The sequence below is a fragment of the Sapajus apella genome, unplaced genomic scaffold (genome assembly GCF_009761245.1).
Source record: "Sapajus apella isolate SASKATOON/1434 unplaced genomic scaffold, GSC_monkey_1.0 scaffold36, whole genome shotgun sequence".
NCBI lineage: Eukaryota > Metazoa > Chordata > Mammalia > Primates > Cebidae > Sapajus > Sapajus apella.
In genome coordinates this window covers 25,925,269-25,950,013 of record NW_022436976.1, presented here as the reverse complement: position 1 = coordinate 25,950,013, position 24,745 = coordinate 25,925,269, and the positions used below count along the sequence as shown (strand labels likewise).

General features: G+C 38.0%; 1 protein-coding gene across 1 annotated transcript in view; it reads right to left on the bottom strand.

Annotated features, from left to right (window-relative positions):
* The window catches only part of CUNH1orf87 (chromosome unknown C1orf87 homolog), an 81,751-nt gene extending 57,812 nt beyond the window's left edge, over nt 1-23,939 (bottom strand). The window contains exons 1-3 of the mRNA XM_032296836.1: nt 23,836-23,939; nt 22,674-22,806; nt 5,279-5,513 (exon numbers count right to left, since the gene is read on the bottom strand). Of these exons, the coding sequence (XP_032152727.1) occupies nt 5,279-5,513; nt 22,674-22,780 (342 nt within the window). The 5' untranslated portion in view covers nt 22,781-22,806; nt 23,836-23,939. The remainder of the gene's footprint in view (nt 1-5,278; nt 5,514-22,673; nt 22,807-23,835) is intronic.
* Nucleotides 23,940-24,745: the final 806 nt, after the last annotated feature.

The window sequence follows — 24,745 nt, the reverse complement described above, 5'->3', positions numbered from 1 at the left end:
TTAAAAATTCTCATATACAAAACTACAATATGCCAGTGGGTTTTTACTGATTTTTTTCTTTTCAATTCCATTGGTCTTTCATGTATTCATGTGCCAAAACCACATTATTTTAAATATAGAGACTTTTTCTTTTAACATCTTGGAATGGTATCTTACCCATTACTCATTGTGTTTTCTTCTTTTCAGGGTTTTCCTGACTATTCAAGCTTGTTTGTTATTCCAAATTAACTTGCTGATCAATTTGGCTAGTTCTAAAACAAAACAAGATAAAAACCTAATACTATTTTTTTTATTGGAATCCCACCAAATTTATAAAGTACCTCAGGGAGAACTGACATTTTGATTATGTTAACATTTTATGTACAAGAAAACAGCGTGATTTTCCATTTGTTCAAATCTACTCTTGTGTCTTTCAGGAGTGCTTTATGTTTCATTCTCATAAAGGTTGGACATTTCTTGTTAAGTTTATGCCTGGGCATTTGATTTATTTATTTAGTCAATTTACTTCTACATTTATTTACTATTGTAAATGGTACCCTTTCTTCCATTTTATCTTCTAATTCATTTTTGTTCACATATATGCAGGCCATTGATTTGTGTTATCAATGTTATAATTTTCTAGTTTGCCAAATTCTCTTAATTGTTGTAGTAGTATTTTCATTAACTATCTTGAGATTTTAGACATACAATCTTATACTCTGAAAACAGTTTTATCTCTTCCTTTATAAGTAATATGCCTACAATTTCTTTCTCTTTTTTAATTGCATTGGCAAATACCTCCAGCATAATATTAAAAGCCTGTGGAGACAGAGGGCAGTCTTCTTCCAAACTGAAATGAGAAAATCTCTAGCGTTTTCAGATTGAACTAGATGTTGGCTTTGAGCCAATCTACAGAGAAAAGCATTTGGAGATAAAAATGAACAAGGAACAATTCTTATTCTCCGTGGTCTTACAGACTTGTGGAAGGAGACAGAGAAGGAAACAGTTTATTTTAATAGTATGACAACATTCACCATAGAAATATGCACAAATTCACTTGGAAATACATTAGGAAAGGCATTTACCTCAGTCTTGGAAATCAGAAATAATGATTCTTGATAGACCTGCTATGTAGTTGAGACACTTATATAATTATGAGTTAATCAAATAAAGATGGAGGGGAGAAAATTTTACCTAAAAAGAATAGCATGGGCAAAGGATTTGAGGTGAAAAGGAACAGAACTCTATGGAATATAATTTCAGTTTAGTGAGATATGGGGATGAAAGTGAAATAGAGAATAGATAAAGTTGAGCTAGAATGCTAAGTTAAGGAATTTTTTACCAGGCAAAATGGGGATTTAATGATGGCATTTAAGTGTTTTAAGCAGAGTTTATATTTGATCAAGTAGTTCCTCCTAAAAAAGATAGCATATATATCCCTGTCCCATGCATGTTGTGCTTGGCCATGTGGTTTGCTTTGGCTAATGAGATGCTAGTGGATTTGACACAAGCAAAAAGCAAAGACTTAAAATGTACTTGTGTGATTGAGTTTTTTCTCTTAAAATGTTTCCATCGTTATGAGAAAGGCATGCCTTGAGGAGTTCACTGGATTCAGAACAAGAAAACACAAAGCAGAGCTGAATCAAATCCACGGTTTAGAGCCAAGCCCAGCCCAAACCAACTGAGATAAATAAAAGCTGCTTACGCTCACATCTGTAGATGTAAGCATAAATGATTATTGTTATAAACCACTGAGTAGTGGGGTGATTTGTTATACAGCAGTATTTATCATAATAGCTGACGAATATAGAGAGAGACATTTAAAGAGAGAAAAGTCAGTTTGAAGATAATTAAAATCTCCCTGGTGAGACAAAATGGTGGTCTGATTATGGTTATGACAGAGGAAATAAAAGAAAGAGAAGGTTTTGAGAGACATGAAGGAGGTAGAATTTAAAGAACTCTGTGATTGGTTGGATATCAGGATTAGGGAGAGGGAGGAGGAAAGTATGTTCAGATTTCTTGCCGATACAATTGAGAGAGGGGTGAGGCCATTCTGTAAGACACAGATGACCAGAAGTCCAAGATCAAAGGCTCTACTTTGAGCTTGCTGAATCTGAGCTGCAAATGCGCAGCCAAGTAGAAATGTCCTCGACATCTGTCTATTCGTCTATAAAATAAAAATAATATCATGTGCATTTACCTACCTTGCAGGGCTATTGTGGAGAATGAACAAAGGAAAACACACAAAAGGGCTTGGAAAAGAACACCTTCCCAATCAACTGTGACAATTATTAAAATTGAAGCACAAACACTTTCATTTTCATGCTCCCAGATGCAAAAAGCACACTCCCATTTTATTTTTGAAACTTTGCTACTGAGTTTGTTGCTAGTCATACATTCTTTTTTATTCTTCTGAGAGAAAGCAGAGCTGATACTTCTGAGAAATGATATAAAAAATACATATCTTTTCAGAAAAAAATACCCATAAAAGCAGAATTTGGAGGTACAAAGATCCTAGGGCTAGCAGTCGGAATAGCCAAGCTCTTTTCTTGTGAGACCTTGGAGCATTTTAGCTGCCTGGTCCTCTCATTCTTCCTTTGTGAAAGGAAGGTTTGTACTTGTTTGTTTCTAGATATCTCACTACTCTTACATACACAGAACGAGGGATTCTCTTAACATCTTCAGTTTTACTTACTTCCTACCAGTGAGACTCTTCGAACTTACTCTGTAATTTAGAAAAGAGTTTCACACTTGCTCGTCCTCACGCATGTTAGCTCAATCTTTATCAGCAACTTCTCTTTTGGAGCAAATTCAGCTGGTCCAGATTGCCTGTTACGTCCCAGGCAGGAAAGCTTATTTTCATCTATATGTGACTGATAAGGATGTAGAAGGAGTTCTGATTGGTGTGCTTTTGCACTGCGGCAGGATTTCATTTACCACTTAGTCAAGCTGGTAATGAGGGTCTCTGTACCAGGCAACTGTGGTTGCCATCTGGCAGGCCAGCACCACACGCCCGCCCGGCAGACAGAACCAATTAGTAGGTCCCCACACCTCCCACAAGGCCTTCCTTGTTTGGTGGCTGGGTGTTAGCCCCCGCTGAGCCTCCCACCAGAAACCCTGTTGAATTCTGGGAGGGGAGGGGCAAATTTTCTCCCTGTACTGCAGAGCTAGCAAATAGTCCAGATCATGGAGGTCAAGAACAGCTTACCTAATGAACATGCTATGTATGGTAATGGCGAATGTAGAGTCCACGGAAGGAATGAGCAGCCTGATGTATTAGGAGGAGTGTCAAGAAACAGATTTCTATATATAAGAGGAAAACTAGAAATGGCTTAAGTGCCCATAAGGCGTTTGTTAAGTGAACTGTGTTATATCTGTAGAAAGGACTGTGTACAGTTTGGTGACTAAGGACCTAGAACCTGGGCTTGAATGTTGGGTCTGCCATTTCTCAGCTATGACTTTGAAAAGGCACTTGATCTCTCTGTTTCTCAGCTCTCTTAACCATGCACTAAAGATAGTAAGAGTTCCTACCTCACTGGGTGCTTGGGAATAGTACATTAGTTAATATCTGTAAAGAGCTCGGAATAGCTCCTGGCACATAGTAAATGCTATCCATCTAAGTGTTAGTTTTGAGTACAACTCTCGCACAACCATTAAAGATGATGCGTAGGATGATTTTTTTCACACCAAGGGGAGAATTTTTGATATAAAGTGAATCAAGTAGGATAACAAAGAGTATATATAATGATTCTCATTCTATATCTATGAGTGGAGGAAAAAGGAAGAAAGGGAAAGAAAACCACTAGTGTTTTCTAGCTGATCTTTTTTTCTTATTTATGCTTGCCTTCTGTTTTTCAAAAATTGCTACATGATTATGCAATGTTTCATAATTAGAAAGATCAGTAAAAATTTAAGAAGAAAAAGAAAACATAGATGAATATCTTATGTGCACACTTATGTGTTGCTTTATCCTTTCTGAATGTTGGTTTTATCGTCTATGCCATGGTGGTAGAAATAACAATGGCATCTGCCTCACAGGGTTAATTTGAAAGAGTAAATAATAAAATTTACCTGGAAGAAATTAGTCAATAATAAAGTCTTTTATAACCATATTACCAAGGTCATTCTTTGGAAGCAAATGCAACAAATATATTAATGCCAGAATCAAAATTAGGGTAAAAAGTTCCAAGGTCTTTGGAAATTCATAACGGATTATATCACATCTGCAGATTCACTATCTTTTGCTGTAAAGAAGGCCTAAATAAAAGAACTCAGCCAAATGGAGACTAAGAGGCTTCAGTGTCGGCTCCATCTGTGCCACTCATGTTTTGGGAAAGTCACTTTCATTTCTGGTCTTCAGTGTTCAACTAGAACTTACAGAGTATAGTCTGAGGTCCATAGATAGGCTGCTAACCACTCCAAAATTTGATCCTTTGCATGGTTCTTATGAGCACAAGATCACAAATCCATAGGCATTCATTTTCTCATATGACTAAAGACTAGCTAGTAGCTCAGTGATTTGAAAAGGGCTATTAAAATTACAAACTAAAAATAGTTATGTTAGAGTTTACTGCAGACCCTAATTCAGTATTTTACTAAAATATCTGGCTGCCACTTAATGCTTGGCAGCATTGCAAAACTCCTACTCTATGTATCTGTTTAATTGCAATTTCAGCAATTTTGGAAATGGTACTTTGTTATCAATGAATCATTAGTTTTCCCTCGATTTAGATCCAGTTTTCAATTGCTGCTTTATTTGCTTTTTAATTACAAATTGCTAATCATATAGATTCATCATTATCTAGTTTGTTATGAATTGCTTGGTTGATTGTTAGAGTGCAGTGATATATATTTCTATCAACAGAGTTTGGGGTCTATAATTTTTTTTGTAATTAGACGTGGTTGCATTGTATTTTTAAAATAAACTTTTTTTATAATGTAAAAGCAGACAGACTCTTACTCTCCAACACGCCCCAACTTTGCATGTATAGTAACACTTATCACTGTATTACTGAGTATCACTGAGCTAACCACAGGCAGAATAGGTTGACCAACTCCATTGGTTGTTATGACCAACTTCATTGGTGGTCATGACCAACTCCATTGTTGGACAGCAAAGATACAATATACAAAATGACCTTGAAATTCATTTTGAGATGGAAAAAATGATTCTAATTTCTATCTCCTGCAAAATATATCAATGGACATTTGTACAGTGTGTTTTGGTGTGAACCTATGTTTTTATTTGTATTTTCCTAATAAATTATCTTGATAAACTTGGTTATTTTTTGTTACTCACTTTTCCATCCAGGAATCTGCTATTATGTACTCCTGTTAGTAGTTTCTGGTTGTCTTCTGATTTCTGGTTGTTCTCTGTGTGCTTGTTCTCTTTCACATCATCTAGATTAACATTGGTTTGCTGATCAGTGAAGTTAATGGGAGCTGGGGGATCTCTGCTCATCTGTCTCGCATTATCAGTCATTGGTTCCTGGTGCATTGTCTGAGTTTCTGTATTAAAGTTCTCATTCTCATTGCTGTGAAGAAAGAATTTTGTACTTTGTTACTCATAGGCACACTCCTCATGCACTAGGCTGGCATGAGAATGGAAGGTGTTAGTTTGTTGTTGTGAACAGCAGTAACTCAGCATAGTGGAATGTGGAAGTAAACATTGGTTATTCGTCTATGTATCATTAACCATAGCAAGAATATGTTATTAATATTATCTTTTCGGCCTTTACCTTTTTCCTTGCCCTGTTCCTTATACTCATAATCTATCCATCTGCTTACTGTAAGAAATGGTCAGTACAAAAATTGAACCCTAATGGTTATCACATTTCTTACTTGTAAATGTAACAGGTATTTTCAGCCTTAGAATAGAAAGTCAAAACTGTCAGCTTCAGTTCTGCTCTGTGCCTCTTGCCTTGACACTTCCTTTTCTCCTGGTAGCCTTTCATTTAAGTTTAATATTAAACAGAGAAAAGAAAGAGAAAAAACTGTAGGACGATTCAAAGTAGTTCAAATAACAAACAAAGTTAAAGGTTCAGCCTTGTTTAATAACAAAAAGTCTTACCAATCAAAACAGTAACAAGGTACCATTTTAAACATAGAAGACAGATATAATTCTTACAGTGGGTGACCTGGCAAAACATATTAAGCGTCAAGAAGCAGAAACTCTGACATTGTAGAACAATCTTTAAGCATGTGTATTAAGGGGAAAAATGCAAAAAATTGGAAAACTTTAAATAGTTGATAATAGGTAGCTGTTTGACTATTTCATTCTTTGCTCATAATAGGGTATGTATAGTTATTTAAAAAATTATGAAAAATTTAATGACACAAGTATAAGTCCACTTATAAAAATAAGTGAAAATATGATTGTCTCAACTGTGTAAAATGCATGTGTGTAACACATGTGCCTATTCAATCTGGAAAACAATCTGCCAGAAGTTAACAATAAGTATCTCTGGGCGGTAGAACTCAGGGTATTACATTGCATTCTATTACACTACATCATGTCATATTATATTTTATAGTATTATTATTCTAAATTTTCTACATAAGAAAATATTATTTTATAATCAGAAAAAATAAGTTTCAAAGTAGCTATGCCTTGTACCTACAAGGCAGTCTATAAATTCTAGCTGTTATTTATAGATACAATGGAAAACATCCATTTACAAGCATATCATGTTGTCTGAATATAATATTCATTGATTTAAATAATACTTATTGAACTCCAATACTGTTGATTTGAATAAGACCAAATCATGGGCAATAATTTGAATGTATGTATATTTTTATAGTCACTCTCTTGGTGGTGGTAGCACAAGAGAAAAAGAAGGCCTAGGAAAGAACTCTGATGGACACCCACATTTAAAGAGGAAAGAAGAGCCTTAAAAAGTGGTTTAAAAAATTTCCAGTGAAGTAGAAGAGAAATCAGGAGAGTAGAAGGAAGACTTTGTAGAAAAGCAAGAGGATGTTTCCAGAGAGAGGACAACAGTATTGAATGCTGCTGAGAAAGGAAAATTCTGAAAAGAGTCCATTGGGTTAGACATAAGGATGGAGTCAGGAATTTTGGTATGGTGAGTTTCAATGAGGTAATGTAGGTGGGTGCTAGACTGAAGCAGATTGAAGAAAGAGCAGGGATAAGCAACTGTAGACAGGAAGTATAAAGACCTCTCTGAAGAAGTTTGGCTGCATGAAGGGAGAAAGAGGGGGTATCAGTTCAAAGATGGTAGGGAGTTTAACCTGTTGAAATGCCAATGGTGAATAGCCAGTTGAACTACAGAAAAGGAGAGGATATCATTGATGTTATATACAAGATGGACCTTGACAAGACGATATGGGAGTCATTGAGAGGACAGAGGCAGAAAGGAAACCTCAGGATAAGGTTGTAGGAAAATAGGTAAGGATGTAGGCAGATTTGTACATTTGATGACAAGAGGTTGATCAAGTTGCTGAAAGCTTGAATTTTCTCTCTGATAACAAGGTATGGTTACCTTGGGTCTCTGGGGTAGGATAGAAATTCTGAATTAGGGCAAATGGTTTGGGAGAGCTGCTATGAAGAGTGGAAGAGAGGTAATCAGAAAAATACGACATGTTGGTTGGGTCAACCGAGTGGCCAGTTAAGGTTGGAGACCGTGGATTTTTGTGAAATCAGTTTGAGAGGGTGAATAGCACTTTACCCAGTAGTCCTTGTGGACATGCAGAGAAGGCAGACAGTGGGGCTCACACAGAGCTGGGGCTTTGCCAGAAAAACACACTCAAATGATAATAGTGCAAGACCAGAATATGAGAAGGAGATTGTACATTTGACAAATAGTTTTTGCAATGGGAGAAAACATATATGTTCCCTGCCCTGAAGAAATTCAAATTTCATTTGGTTGTCTAAAGAGAATGCAAACAATAAAGCTAACAACTGGTAAAACTTGATTCTAGAAGTCAGGATAGTGGTTACCTTTGAAGGGAGATGTATAGCCCAGAAGAAAGCCTAATGGATTTCTGGGATGCTGGTACCATTTTGTTTCTTGATCTGGATGTTCCTTGCACGAGTATATATTTGTGAAAATTCAGTGAGTGGTAGACTTATGAGGTATACTTTTATGTCAACATATGTATATTATATTTCTGTAAAGTATTAGATTGGTATAAAATTTATGTAAGTAATATGAAACATATCCAGTTAGCATATAAATAAATGCCAAATGGACATTGCAAGGATTCAGTACTATTTGAAGTTCATAAGAGAAAGAAATAACTGTGGTTTGCAATGGTTACAAAAATAATAGTATTGCTGAACATTTAACATGACAGCCACAGTGTACTTATTTATATACATTAGATGATGTATTCCTTAAATCAACACTATAGTCAGATGTTCCTATTATTCTTATTTTAGGATGAAAAAAATAAGACCAGGACGTTTGATGTGATTGGCCTGATTCTATTTACATGGCTTTTCAGTAGGGGAGCCAGGATTTAAACCTGTCTACTTCATTGCACAGACTCAGATCCTATTGCCAGTAGAGTCAGAGGAAGGTCCATGGAGGTTTGGGATTATGTGAGGAGCTGAAAGTACAGGAGCAGGTAACCAAAGTAGGAAGTGCAAGATTTGAAGACAAAAATGGTCATGGGGCAGGGAGTTAACTCTTTTGGATAAAGGCAAGGACAATGGATTATCTTTGCTTTAATCACCTTCAAAATCCTTTTGTGGGCTGTGTCTGGACAGAATTGCTGGAGAAATGTAAAACGTATCTGCCTATCTTTTAGAACAGCCACTGTAGATGTAAAACCAAAAATAACCTCTTAAATCTGTTTCAAGTAAAAGCTGTATTTTAAAAAAATACATAGCACTTTAAAAATTATGAAAATGACTCTAGCTGAGAAACAGCATGTGTCTGTGGTTAGCACAAACAATTTGTCAACACGCATTGGTTGTTATGTTGTTCACAAACTCACAGTTCTTTCTTCTGGGCTTGTGTACTATCTACCTACATTACTGGAAATAGAAATTTACCATTTCAAAAGAAGGGAAAAAAAAGCCATCAATACTATCTTGGAAGCAAGACACAGCTAGCTTCTGCATATGTACTTCTGACCTCAGCTGCTGCTCTGGGGGTGCCCTGAAGAGTTTAGTGTCATCCAGGAATGAGAGCAATTAGCGAGGATTACTGTGTTGCTGGATGATAAATAAATGAGGAGAAAACTGTCCAATTGTTCCCCCTCTCACTGGGCTCTTTCTGCAAACCAGCCCATTAGAGTCACCCTCCACTAGAGCACAGAGTCTCAGGGTTAGAAAGAAACATTGCAAAGGCGTCAGGTAGCATCCTTTGCCCAAAGCAAGGTAGAGATCCCCCGCTGGCCCCACCTCCCATATAACTCCAGCTCACCAGATCTCACATTTGATTTGGATTACACCCCTGCTGAGAACATAAAATCTCAAATGAAGGACCCAGGGGGCTCAGCAAAAGGTCACCAGATGCCATCTTAAAGGTCTGCCAGCCTTGGCAGCGACTCAATGCCACCAATTTCCAACTGTGCGCCATCTAACAGGCCCTAAACCCTCTGGAGAAGACAGCCTAGAGTGTGCCAACACAGTGAATGGGGATCTAATTTCAGTAAATGAAAGCATGTTCTTATTTGTAAGTAATAAGAGATAATCAAGACAACCAGACTTTTCTCTTTATAAAAAGACGATAAAAAATAAAATCGGAAATGGGAGGGGAGTACAGCTGAAAAAACTCACCGAACGCCACATGGAAGCTGAAATGTGAAGCCTGTGCTAACGCAGCTAATGTTATTGTGTCGAAGTATGAAGGTTTTTTCTTTTTCTTTTTGCTTTGTTTTATGCCATGGAGCCATACCATGTACTAATGTCATAGAAATTTAGTCTTCAAAAAGATCTTAAAAATACTTTCATTCAACTCCCAAACCTATACTTGAGTCATTTCTTTAGCAATGTAATTATTTTAGCTAATATGCTCTATCTAAATGCTTATGTGTGTCAGCCACCACACATAAATTCTTTCATGTTGTGTGACTTTGAGAATCTCTGATTTTCAGGTTCTCAGCTGCAAGATGAGAAAAAATAATCCTTATCAAGATAAAATATATAAAATATTGAGCACCAAGCCTGGTGTTCCTTCACCAGCCCTGGACAAATAGTAATTTTATGTGAATCATAAGTTAAAGGGTTAGCTCCTTTATATACACGCTCCTCATCACTCAGGTACAAAGCCATGCTTCTTTCTCTGGACTCCCCAAATTTTCTTTATTGACAGGCGAAACTAAAGTTCAAAAAATTGAGGTTTTGTAGTAGATAGGAACTGAAGAAAATCTGTTTAAATAGATAAAAAGAGAGATAATTAATGCAATCTCTCTGGCCACCTTGTTATTTACCAAACACAGCAAATACAAATTTTAGAAATCACCCCTACTTTTAAAAAACAAAGATTAATTTGTATTAAAAATCTGTTCTGATAAAGCAGGGTTCTTCTCAATCACATTCCTTAATTTTATGGAAAACAAAACAAAACACCAAACATTGTTGCATCGTAATGCTCTCAGGTGGATTAGTACCAAGAGCTTTACGGACAGTGCAGCTTTGCCAGTCTGGAGCCAATGTCTATCGGCTAAAATGTAAATCTTGGAGCCAATATTTAATGGCTTGAAATTTAATCTCTTTTGCTCTTGCATTCTCTCCTGTTTTGCTTTTGCAAGTCTAAGCAAAATGACTGGGCAACTGCCTGGCCTGTTCACCAATGATCTCTGTCCTGTAGGGCACAGTTTCTGAGCCAGGTCTTCTATCCATGCTCTGAAAGGATGCAGCATGAACAGTTCTCTGCATCACATCTGGATGCATCCACATGGTCTACGGGAATGAGGAGCAATCATTATTGCTATGTTATTTTGTTTAATCAGATTGAACTAAATCAGGAATATATAAAAAGACGTTGGATTTAAAAAAAATATACTCTATCAATATACATCTGTTATCTCAAAATCTTAGCTGGCAAAACTAAAGGTGGCCAAATATTATTGTATCTTTTTATGTAGAGCTTCCATATACACACACGGGAAGTTTTGTTTTGTTTTGAAACACAGATTGATTGTAATCAACCTTTCTAATCTCTTAAAATTTTTTTCTGTGGGAAGAAAGTTGCCCAGATACTATGGCAAGAGACTGAAGGCACACTCTGTCCCAGCATAATAAAAAATGATAGTTTTTATCTTAGTTATAAAAATGATAGCAAATAGATTTACTGGTTACCTAGTTGTAGCAATTATATATTTACTGATTACTTAGTTATAGAAATGACACCGAATAGATATGAGATTCAATCACATAATTATATAATCAATCTTATTACATCACTATTTCTATTAATCTTTGCTTTAGTGCAAGAACATTTTAGTCTTATACTATAGACATAATCAGGTGAAATACAATTCGGAACTGAAGGGACATTGTGAGAAGTGATCAGGAGGTGAGAATAAATGCCTTGCGGTAAGGCCAACACCTGGGAAGTTACCCGTTACTTAGCTAGCAGGCTGTGAGGGGGAGTTTCCCTTTCACTGGGGAGTTTCTGAGAAAACTGCTCTGCCAGCTCTTGAGGAAGGTCTGACACTAGTCAGGCCGACCCGCAGGCATCCAGGGGTTTAAACACCTCTCCTTGATGCTGTACTCCAATGGTCACCATCCTTGTCCACTTTCATGTTCCACTTTCCCACTCGATGTTTCCCTGTAAATTTTTAGAAGCTTGAGAAGTAAGAATAGAGGAATCCTAAAGGCCTTTTGATCTCTGTGATAAGTGCACAGAAACATACTGACGTGTGTGCCTCGCCTCCTTGAAGTGGCTACCTGAGAGGGAGGGGCCCTCTGTACTGTACCCACGTGACCCTCTGTACTATACCCATGTGACCCCCTGAACTGTACCCACGTGGCCCCGCCGTATTGTTGGAATGTGATTTGCTTGACCCCTACCCATCACTCTCCTGACCCTGCCCCCCTGCCTTGTATACAATAAATATCAGTGAGTCCAGGCTTTCGGGGCCACTGCTGGACTCTGGCCTTCGGTAGCAGTGGTCCCCCGAGCCCAGCTGAATTACCCTCTTATCTCTGTGTTCTTGCTTCTTTCTTTTCTACGATCTATCATCTCCGCACACAAAAGAACACCCACGAGACCCTGTGGGGCTGGACACTGCATTTTTCCAATTGACAAAATAATGCAGATATCTTTACAGGCCAATACTTCTATTTTGACACCAACATTTTAAATGTGTAATGGTATTTCACTATATAGATGTACAAGAGTTTATTTAACTTGTCCTATATTGTTGAACATTAATTTGGTTTCCAATTTTTTTCTTTTTATTTCACTCTTGTTGCCTAGGCTAGAATGCAATGGTGCAATCCTGGTTCACTGCAACCTCCGCCTCCCAGGTTCAAGAAATTTTCCTGCCTCGGCCTCCCAAGTAGCTGGGATTACAGACATGCATCACCACGCCCAGCTAATATTTTGTATTTTTAGTAGAGACGGGGTTTCTCCATGTTGGTCAGGCTGGTCTCAAACTCCCAACCTCAGGTGATCCACCCTCCTTGGCCTCCCAAAGTGCTGGGATTACAGGGTTGAACCACCGCGCCTGGCCTTCCAAATTTTTATAATTTAAATGTTGCTGCTGTGCTGGAGATGTTGCTTTTGCACCTATATCCTGACCAACCTTTTCAACCACAGAAAATTGACCTCTGTGACCTTACTCTATCAATAGTGCCCGTGAGGCTGGGCATAGTGGCTCACACTTAAAGTCTCATACTTTGGGAGGCACAAGTAAGAATATCACTTGAAACCAGGAGCTCCAGTCCAGCCTGGACGACATGGTCAGACCCCATCTTTACCAAAATAAAAAAAAAAAAAAATAGCCGGGCATGGTGGTGTACACCTGCAGTCCCAGTTTCTTGGAAAGCTGAGGCAGGAGGATTGCTTGAGCCCAGGAGTTCCAGGCTGCAATGTGCTATGATCCCTCCATTGTACTCTAGCCTGGGTGATGGACTGAGATCCTGTTTCTAAGAAAAAACAGTGCCTATGTCTTATGATTCTGGGTGGTTTGGGCCAATAGGTAGCCCTGGCAGGAGGAGTTTTCCTCCCTGCAAAGTTGACTCAGGCTACCTGTGTCTCTTGACCAAAGGTCACTCTACTTTTCTCAAGATGACCCGAGCTACAGAACGCTTCCTTAAGTTTTGATAATATTCCCCTGCTCTCCTCTCTTCAGACCTAGTGCTCCTACCAACCTTGCAGCTTGTAGCCTGTGATTTCTGCACCATACCTTGCAGTTCGCTTAATCTCAGCATACATCTTTGTAATTAGTCCTTTTAAACTAAAGCCATCCTGGTTTGAATGTATAATCTGTTTCCTATTGGGACCCAGACACAACACAAATTTTCGGGTAAATCTTTGAAACCAAACCATTACACCCATCCATAATCATTTCCACAGAATTAATTCATAGATACAGATTTTATGCTAAAGTACATACATTTTTAAGGCTTTCAATAAGTGCACTTTAAAAAATACACTATCATATGAGTATTTTCTCTAAACAGCTGCCAGTCCTGGGTATATTCATTATAAAAACATTCCTAATTTGATTTGTAAAAAATATTTCATGACTATTTAGATTTATTTTTTTATCATGCAGGTTGAGCCTCCTCCCATTTCTCCTATTGCCTATCTAGGTCTATTGCCAATTATTGAAATCAGGCTGTTCAAATTTTTCCCATCGATTTGGAAAAGCTCTTTATGCATTTAGGAGTTAATTAATTTTCTGTCACATATGTTGTAAACAGTATTTTGTTTTTGACTTTGACTTTGTATTATATTTTTAAAAATATATAGATTCAAATGGTAAAAGTAACTGTTATCTCATAGTCTCAATATTTGGAACCAATGGGCACTTAGAAGTTTTCTAAAACATTTATTTAACATTCGCTCACATAATGCTCTGTACTCTTATTTACAGACTTATGACCAGAACAACAGTATATTATGCTTCTTTATACTTCTCACAGAGCCTAGAATAAACACACCAACAAAAACAAACAAAAGTGATTCTAGGATATTAATACAGAAGCAGTTTAATGCAGTGGAAAGGGCTTAATAGAAGTATGATTTTAGCATATTACTTTATCATTTTGAACTTGTAAAAATGGAGATAACTATCTTCTGTGATATTATTGTTCAGTTTTAATGAGAGATTGAGTTCAATGATATTCAGCTATTGTGTAGATTACATAGTGAGAAAAGTAATAAACTAAGATAAGGTTTATTGATTAGTTGTTTCTAAAAAAATAATAAATGGGATACTGAAATTTTTCAATAACAAAATTTTTCCATAGTTTATGTATGGACTATAATTGTTCATTGCTACCATCTCCTGCCTGGATTATTATAATAATTATCTAAATGCTTTCTCTTTATTTGTGTCACTCCCAAGTTACTCATCACTTAGCAGGCAGAAGTATCCTTTAGGAAACATAAATACAATGTTAGGATCATTGCTCTCAATTTTCCAATGGTTTCCCATACTACCTAGAACAAAATCCAAAGTTTCTACTATGACCACGCTGGCCATGATCCGAGCCCCGCTGGCTTCTCTGATCTTGTTTCCTGCCACTCTCCCCGTTCCCCACTGTGCTCCACAAACAATGGTTTTCCTGCTCATTCTTAAACATACCAAGAGGCTTTATTTGACTATTCTCTCTCCTTAGAATGCTCTTTCTTCAGCTATTTGGATGATTTACTTCCTCTGTAGGTCTGTGGAGTCACTAGGATGGAGGTGAATACCTGTGGTATCACTTGGTGCAGGCTGGACCTCAGAGGCAGGAAAGCAACAGGTATATGGGTTCCCTGATCCTGAGCATTGTACTCCTGGTGAGCGATGATGTTCTAGTTTTTATGAGTGTGATGGCCAATAATAAGTGTCAACTTGATTGGATTGAAGGATGCAAAGTATTGATCCTGGGTGTGTCTGTGAGAGTGTTACCAAAGGAGATTACCATTTGAGTCAGTGGACTGGGAAAGATAGACCCACCCTTAATCTGGGTGAGCACCATCCAGTCAGCTGCCAGCACAGCTAGAATATAAAGCAGAGAGAAAAACATGAAAAGGCTAGGCTGGCCTAGCCCCCCAGCCTACGTCTTTCTCCCTTGATGGATGCTTCCTGCTCTCCAACATTGAACTGCAAGTTCTTCAGTTTTGGAACTCAGACTGGCTCTCCTTGCTCTTCAACTTGCAGACGGTCTATTGTGGGACCCTGTGATTATGTGAGTTAATGCTTAATAAACTCATATGTATATATGTCTCCTATTAGTTCTGCTCGTGACTAATGTAATGAGGCAAGCATGAGGCAACATTATACAAAAAAAAATATTGCTTGGGCTCCAGGTGGTCAACTTAGGTGCCATCTGTTTGTAACAGTTAATAATGAGAATGCCAGATGCCCAATATCTGGCAAACTTGAGGCCCATGAATAGTTGCAGCCTCTTTTTCTGGAGTAGGGGAGGGAAGAAGATACTATTAACTTTATGGAGAGTTTAAATCTGGTAGAGCCATATCCACTTGGATTAAGGCTGGACTACTCTTAGCTCACTGCTAGCTAATTTGGGATAATTCTCATTGCATAATTCTAGCTGCTTATCTCCACACAGTCTCAGTTCAACTGTCTCTTGCTCAGAGACAGTTTGTGGGAACACCCTTTAAAAGCTGATAGATCCTTGGGTTCCTTTATTTTTCCTTATTGCACTATCTCTACATGAATAGTCATTGTTTATCTGTCTATTATGTGTTTCATATCACTAGAACTTTAGGCACACTTCTGTGTCTCCACGGCTTGGCACTCAGTAGATGCTCAGTTAATATTTGTGAAAAAGAAGTTGATGGAATTCCATGTATGCATTTATTTCTAAAACTGTTAACATTAATACTTAAAGAAGTCTGAGACAAGTCACAAAGAATTTATTATTATAAAGCGTTTTGGGGAGTTCAAAAATGACAGTATATGGGCTCTAGGACAATCACATGGGAAAATGCCCGAACTTTGCAATTCTTGGCTATAAATATCAATGCAAATTGCAGGCAAACCTCAGAAATTTGTGGTTTGGTTCCAGAGTGCTATAATGAAGCAAATTTCACAGCAAAGTGATTCACATACTCTTTTTTGGTTTCACAGTGCATATAAAAGTTATGTTTACACTGTACCGTACTCCATTACATGTGTAATAGCACTGTCTAAAAAACAATGCACATACCTTAATTTAAAATACTTTATTGCTAAAATGTGCTAATAATCATCTCTGAGCCTTCAGCAAGTCCTAATCTTTCTGCTAGTGGAGGGGCTTGCCTCAGTGTTGATGCCTGCTGACTGATGAGGGTGGTAGTTGCTGTAGGTTATGGTGGTTGTGGCAATTTCTTAAGACAACAATGAAGTTTTCTGCATCCATTGACTCATCACTTTAAAAAAGATTTCTCTGTAACATATGATGCTGTTTGATAGCATTTTACCCACAGGGAAACTTCTTAAGATTTGAATCAATCTTCTCAAAGACTGCCACTGCTTTATCAACTAAATTTATATAATATTCTAAATCCTTTGTTGTCAATTCAACAATGTTCGCCAGCATCTTTGCCAGGAGTTGAATTTATTGCAAAAACAAAACAAAACAAAACAAAACAAAACAAAACAAAGAAAACAAAACAAAAACCACTTTCTTTGTTAATCTGTAAGAAGCAACTCCTCATCTACCCAAGTTTTATCATGAGATTGCAGCAATTCAGTCACATCTTCAGGCTCCACTTCTAATTCTAGTTCTCATTATTTTCACCACACCTGCAGTGATCCTCAAAGTCATGCATGATTCAACCTATTCCAAACTCTTGTTAATATTGCTATTTTGACATCCTCCCATGAATTACCAATGTTTTTTTTTTTAATTATTATTATACTTTAAGTTCTGGGATACATGTGCAGAACATGCAGATTTGTTACATAGGTATACACGTGCAGTGGTGGTTTGCTGCACCCATCAACCCGTCATCTACATTAGGTATTTCTCACCCTGCCCCTCACCCCCAAACAGGCTCTGGTATGTTACATTCACCTCCCTGTGTCTATGTGTTCTCATTGTTCAAACCCCACTTATGAGTGACAACATGTGGTGTTTGGTTTTCTGTTTCTGTGTTAGTTTGCTGAGAATGATGGTTTCCAACTTCATCCATGTCCCTGCAAAGGACATGAACTCATTCTTTTACATGGCTGCATAGTATTCCATGGTGTATATGTGCCACATTTTCTTTATCCAGTCTAACGTTGATGGGCATTTGGGTTGATTCCAAGTCTTTGCTATTGTGAATAGTGCTGCAATAAGCATAAGTGTGCATGTGTCTTTATAGTAGAATGATTTATAACACTTTGGATATATATCCAGTAATATATATATCCAGTGGGTATATATCCAGTAATGGGATTGCTGGATCAAATGCTATTTCTGGTTCTAGATCCTTGAGGAATCGCCACACTGTCTTCCACAATGGTTGAATGAATTTACACTCCCACCAACAGTGTAAAAGTTTTCCTATTTCTCTACATCCTCACCAGCATCTGTTGTTTCCTGACTTTTTAACGATTGCCATTCTAACAGGCATGAGATGGTATCTCATTGTGGTTTTGATTTGCATTTCTCTAACAACCAGTGATAATGAGCTTTTTTTTTTTTTTTTCATTTTGTTGGCTGCATAAATGTCTTCTTTTGAGAACTGTCTGCTCATATCCTTTGCTCACTTTTTGATAAGGTTCTTTTTTTTTTTTTTGTAAATTTGTTAAGTTCCCTGTAGTTCTGGATATTAGCCCTTTGTCAGATAGATAAATTGCAATTTTTTTCTCCCATTCTGTAGCTTGCCTGTTTGCTCTGATAACAGTTTATTTTCCTGTGCAGAAACTCTTTAGTTTGATTAGATTCATTTGTCAACACTGGCTTTTGTTGCCATTGCTTTTGGTGTTTTAGTCATGAAGTCTTTGCCCATGCCTATGTCCTGAATGGTATTGCCTAGATTTTCTTCTAGGGATTTTTATGGTTTTAGGGTTTTACATTTAAGCCTTTAATCTATCTTGAGTTAATTTATATAAGGTGTAAGGAAGGGGTCCAGTTTCAGTTTTCTGCATATGGCTAGCCAGTTTTCCAACGCCATTTATTAAATAGGGACTGCTTTCTCCATTGCTATTTTTGTCAGGTTTGCTGAAGATTAGATTTTTATAGATGTGGTGCATTATTTCTGAGGCCTTTATTCTGTTTAACAGATCTTTCATAATGCCCTCTGCTGCCCCCACCTTTAGTGTGTCAGGGTTCCCCCTAAAATGTGGCACCCACAATAAAGTGTGCAGTATTCCACTGTGTTCTGTGTAGAGTGAGCCTCCACATCCCTCTATCTTAATACCCTTGACTCATGCTAAGCTCAAATAAAGGCAATAACTGAACGTTTGTTCCCTATAACCATTTCCATGTACACTTCTCCAAAGACAACTTTTGCATATATTTCTGTTTGTTTAATCTTGTTGGTTAGCTTATTTCCCTGCCAAAGCTTCTCAGCTTTCTGCTACCTGTAGATTTACTAAAACAATTTGTCTATCTTCCTTTGATTGTGTATTAAAAACTGTTGAAAAAGAACAGGATCAGACACACAAAATCCTCCCCACCTCCAGCAAGTTGTATTTACATCAGTTGTTCCATCACCACTTTGGTGGTGTATCACTTATCTAAACACTATCCAATCTAGAGTCAACTGCTTTGCTTCAGGTCTTTGTGAGAAAGATGTGCCCAATGGCTCACAAATCAACACCTACTGTCTTTAACATTCTCTTCATTTTGGCAATGATGGGAATGGAACCATTTTGGCATAATCTATTTTTAGTCAATGCCTACCTACTCTTGGTGATCATCCTTTCACGTTTTATTTTCACAACTAATATATTTAATTCTTTGGCCTAAAGTTTTGCCAGAAATTTCCCAGAAGCCCCTGACTCTGTAGTATTATTACTAGCTTCTATCTCCTTTTTGAAAACGAGAATACCTGTCTCCTGTCACATGGCACGTTACTCATCAAGGTTCCATAGTAACATCTGCATGCTATTTTAACAGCATGGGCCTTTAGATTTGGATTTATTTAAAGCAACTAAACATTATATTTCTAGATCTTTATTTTTCTTGGCAGCCATGTTACTCTAATTTATTTAATAGGCTTTTACCATGTACAAGATTTAATCCTCTGTTCTGGGGATACAGTTGTGCAAATACAATTTACAGTGAAATAGGAAGACAAAAATGCATAAGAAGTTGTAAGCATATATTAATCCTTATGGGCATTACAGGTACCCCCAGGTGGGGCAGGCAAATATGGGTTTAGTGGTGGCAGCACATCATTAGATTTTCATTTTAGAAAGATCACATTGGCCATACTTGAGAATGGGGCTTCTCAAATTGGAAGGTGCGGAGGAGTCACCTGAAAATCCAGGTTTAAAGTAAGATTCTGATTCATACATCAGGAAGGGAGCTGAGGTTCTGTTTCTAACAAGTTCACAGCTGAGACTGATGCTGGAGATCCATGGACTACATATTCAGGAGCAAAGCTTTAGAGCGTCAATTAGAGAGCCTGAAGATTGGAGACAGAGAACTAGGTTGGAAGCTGTTATAGAGACCTAGGAGAAAGACAATGATGGCACAACCGAGAGGAAACTTGTTTCACTCTTTAAAGCCTATAGATTAATCTCCTTTGTGAAACGTATGTACGCTAAAGATAAGTATTTTTCTTTGATCTATGAACAATTACACAGTTTAACTTGAGGAAGGAGGGAAGGAGAGCTCCATTCCAGTCTTAGTTCTTAATAATCAGCCTAGAACTTCAGGTGCTCACTTTAAGACCACTGAGGCCTTAGTTATCTCATCTTATCTGGAAAGTGGGAGACTGGTTGTTATGGGTTGAACTATGGCCCTGCCAAGTTTCCTGTGTTTATATTCTAACCCCATCCCTCGGTATATGATCTTATTTGGAAATATGGTTATTACAGAGGTAATGAGTTGAGATGAGGTCATATTAGATGAGGGTTGGCCCCCAATCTAATGGATTGGTGTCTTTATAAAAAGGGGAAATTGGACAAGATGCAGATGCAGGGAGAAAGCCATGTAATGCTTGGAGATATGCTACACAAACCAAGGAACTGCCAGAAGCAAAAGGAGGCCTACAACACATAGGTTCTTCCCTGGGATCTTCATAGGCACCTTCTATGGATATTTTGACTTCAGACTTCCGGCTTCCAGAACTTGAGACCATGAATGTCTGTTGTTCTAAGCCACCCAGTTTGTTATATGTGATTATGGCAGCCCCAGTAAGCTAATATAGTGGGCTGCATCTGAAAGGCCACCTTCAGGTCTGACATACTATCCCATCATCAACACATATCCTACAGGAAATGGTACATGGTTTTTTTTCGTTTTGGAGATGACTTTCTTTTTTGATGCTTACTTATACTTCTTAAGTGAATTTTTACTAATGGGTTCCACTTATTCAACCCGAAGAAAATACCCTCTTGAGGCCCTGGTTTATGAGGACAAATACTTTTGGGAAGACAGATTCTGTGACATGAACGACATGACAGTGGCAGCACTTTCCTTACCTGAGCAACAAGAAGCCTTTTAAGAATTGCTTAGTTTTAAACACACAGGCATATTTTAGCAATGCACATTAATTATCCTATGTAATCCCAGCAACAGTAACATGAAATCTATAGGAAACACAATAAACAAACAAAAGACCTGTCTTACTGCCTTAAAAAATGCCAGTTTTTATAGTATAAAAGGAGAGAGAGAACTGCATCTTTTATTTTACAATTAATTTAGCTGATGTAATACACTTTTTTTTTCCTGATTCCCAAAGTTTAGAAAACAAAATGGGGAAAGCCACCTTCCTGTAAGACAAGCTAAATCTTCACTATTTAAAAAATTAAGGACTCCTCCCCACTTTCCATTTAAAAACTTATTAAGCTCTGTACCCTTGGAAAAAGCAAGGGGTTTCAGAGAGAATAAGGCTAAACAAACAACCTAAGGAAGGAAAGGAATTAGAAATAATATAGTCTTGCAGGTAGAAGATCTGAGCCAGGTGTCCAAACTAATTTTATTTACTTTTCTTGACAGTGACAGGGATTTGACAGATCTCAAAATAATCACTTATCATGTGACAGTGTCTTAGTTTCCTCATCTACAAAACAGACATAAACTGCATCATAGGCATAGAATATAAAAGGGACATCAAGCATTCCTCAGAAAGAGGTTTGATTTTTTTGTTACATGTTTTATATCTATAGAAAGGCTTCAATAATAATAGCATAATTATTTACTAAGTGTGTTGTTTATGATAGACACTGGAGAGGTGCTTTGCATACTTTTTATCCTTTAATCCCCACAATAACCCTATTACTAGATAGGCGTTGTTTTATCCCCACTTCATATATGTAGAATCCAAGGCCTAAGATGTTAATTCATTTTTCCAATGTCAAAAAGCAAGAAAGAATCAGATCTAAGATTCAAATTCGCACCTCTCAGCTCTGTAGGGATCCCAAATGTACGACTCACCTGCTACAAACCTCAGTTCCTATGCAGTGGCAGACATTAACTGATTATAGCAGTCACTTTGGAATCTCTCTAGACCTTACAATATTGGTGATGGGGAAGTAGAACTAATGTGCCTTTCTAAAGACTTATTAAAGCTTGTGCTTCATAACAGCAGTCTTGATGACCTGCATTCAGAGATTTTGATTCAGCAGACCTTGAATTGGCTCCTGAATCTTTATTTTTAAGGACTCTCTTGGTGATTCTGATGATAGTCAGGTTTAGTAAAAATTGCTTCTTGCACTTATGTTCAATGATACCATATCTTTGTATATTTGTTCAGTATATGAGTTTCTGAAATAGAAGATAGAGCCAAAGAAATAATCCTAGGACAGAAAAGCGATTTTTGACTAGCTACTACTTATGGAATGTCTACTGTAAGAAAGACAGATCTAGTACCTTCCCTTCTTTTTGGAGCCACCAAAGCTCTGTAAAAAAGAGCTAGTGCTGAAATATCTAGTGAATATTAGAGATCTGAGTGTTGCCTCTTAAATGTGACTGTGATGGGTTTGGAAGAGAAGAAAGACATCTTAGCCATAATCTGAGAATCCCCTGCTTAGAGACGTATCAAATACAAACAGGAATAAGTGAAGCAATTTATGATTCTGTATTAATCCTACTCCTTTAATCCACAACAAATTGACTAATAAACCTCCCCCACTCCCCCCAAAATTACTACATGTGGTAGATTACAAACTCGATGAGAAAAAGCAGCAATGCTCCATTAATATTTATAAATGTAGCAATGCTCATATTTCCTATCTATTTGGAAAATCAGCCCAAGTAATTAAGGAGTATGGGGAGTTATAAAGATGAAAAATATCAGGAAAACAGTGCACAACACTATTTTACTTCTACTGTTGCATCTTAATGACTTTGCTTTCCATGGATGGCATTTTTTAACTTTAAATTTCTGGGTTAAAACAAAATAATAAAACTTCATTATTATCCAAGCAACATAGATATTTTTCAAATATGGACTTACATCTCTGGCTTCTCCACAAGGTATCGAAAATGTTTACTTCCAATGATTTTCACCATAATCTCAGGCATTGCATTTGATCCACGGGGAGTCTTCCACACTGCAGACATGATTCTCTTCAAAATTCCTTCAAATCCTTAGGGATGAAAATAAGTAAATTATTCCTCTTGATTTTCTATTAGGGAACTGCATCATCCTTGTCAATAACAACAAACAATAATAATAGGAGAAAGTGCTTCTCCTATATTACCTCACTTAATACTCCTAAAAAAGGCATGAGAAAGATACTTTTAATTACTGTTATCATTTTTGTTCTACAGTTGAGGAAACAGGCGAAGTGTAGCTATGTGACTTTACTCACATGGCATCGCATCACTGGTAATTAGCAGACTTGGGAATCTCACCTAAGAGGTCTGCACAGCAGATCTACTGAGTCATTAGGTGACTCTACCTTCCTGTACTGCAGGATGGGATTCCTGTGAGGTCAGAGCAGAAACTAGGGCATTAGTGTAACATATGAAGAATCCATATTCAGTTCTGATGTTTAGTTTTCCCATTTATGAGATCAGCATAATTCCAGGTCTGTTTTCAGGAATGTGGGAGTGAATCCAAGGAGATAATGCATCTGAAGGAAAACCGTACACAAGGAAGAGAGACTTTTGTTGTGATCACTGATCTCTTTCTACAACAATCTGAGGAATCCGAAATTTAGTTCCTGCACAAGATAAGCACTGGGTGTTTAAACAGAGTGATGCCAAGGGAAACTCAGAAGTTCAGTAAACCTGGTCACAAGCTGAACACTCCCTTTTAGAATCACCCAGAGACTGAAAAGGCTTTAGAAATAATTCTACTGCAAAAGCGACTTCACAGATTGGAAAACTAAGGCCCAGAGAGGGTGTGCTATCTGACAAGGATCATGGCAAGAATGAAGGGCAGGACTGTTTCCAGTATTTGGGTCTGATGGCTAGGCCACGGTTCGTCCCCAAAGTCCAATACTAAAGACCTGCTGTGCGAGGGCAACCCCCATCTCAGGGACCTGCAGCCTCTCTGCACCTGTCTGGAATCGTCCAAACCCAGAATTAGTGATCCTCAAGTCCCCTCCCTGCCCGAAGCTGCGCGTCGGCTCTGAGATCTTTCCTCGGAGAGAACAGAGGGGGGGCCTTACCGCTAGGGCGGCGTTCCCACCCTGGCAGCTCAGAGGTGCGCGGTCTGTGCTTCTGGGGAACGGACAGGGCCTGGGGACTGAGCCCAGGAATCCGGCCAATCACAGGACCTGCTTTGCGGGCGGCGCCTGTTCCACCCTGGTCGCTAAGGACGCAGAAGGCTGTTTCTGGGCGGGGACCAGGTTTTTCTCCACTTCCGAGGCAATGAACCCAGGTTGTGGCTGCTGACGGGCGAAGAGCCTAGGTGTTTTTGACCTGTGCCTTCTGTCTTCCTCGGAGATCTGCGGGAGTCCTTCTAGAAACCTATCTTGCTCACCTGTGTGGTCACCCTTGTCCTGCCCTTCCTCTGAGGCTTCGTTTGCCTTTGTGAGTTTGCACGTAGTTGAGATTCGAGGTTCAAATCCAGACGTCTCCACGTTATGGCTTGAGTAAATCCCTTCTTTTTCCTGAGATTGTTTCCTCATCTGTAAAATGGGCCAAAATAATAACAGGGCCTAATTGGGAGTTGGTGACTAAATTAAATCAGAATATCATAGATTGGTAATAATAACGTTGAGTACTATCTCTATGCCAGATCCCTTTTGTGAGCTGAATAACTCTCACTTCACAAGTTAATCGTTGTAAATAAAAGTCTCATTTTATTTTAAAGAGAAAAGAAACAAGTTGGGGTGTTGATAAATTATCCCAAACCCCACAAATTCAAGTACAGAGCTAAGATTAGAATACAGATCTGCATATCCTAAATTTCTAGACAGTTGTTATTATACTAGAAGAAACTTCAGCAGACATAGGTAAAGACATTTTACATGGACTCCCAAAATGTATTTTCATCTGCAACACAGGCAGCAGTAGCCCCAGCATTTGTACTGCTGCCTCCTAATGTCTAGCTGTACTGTGCTTTACAGGCAAATG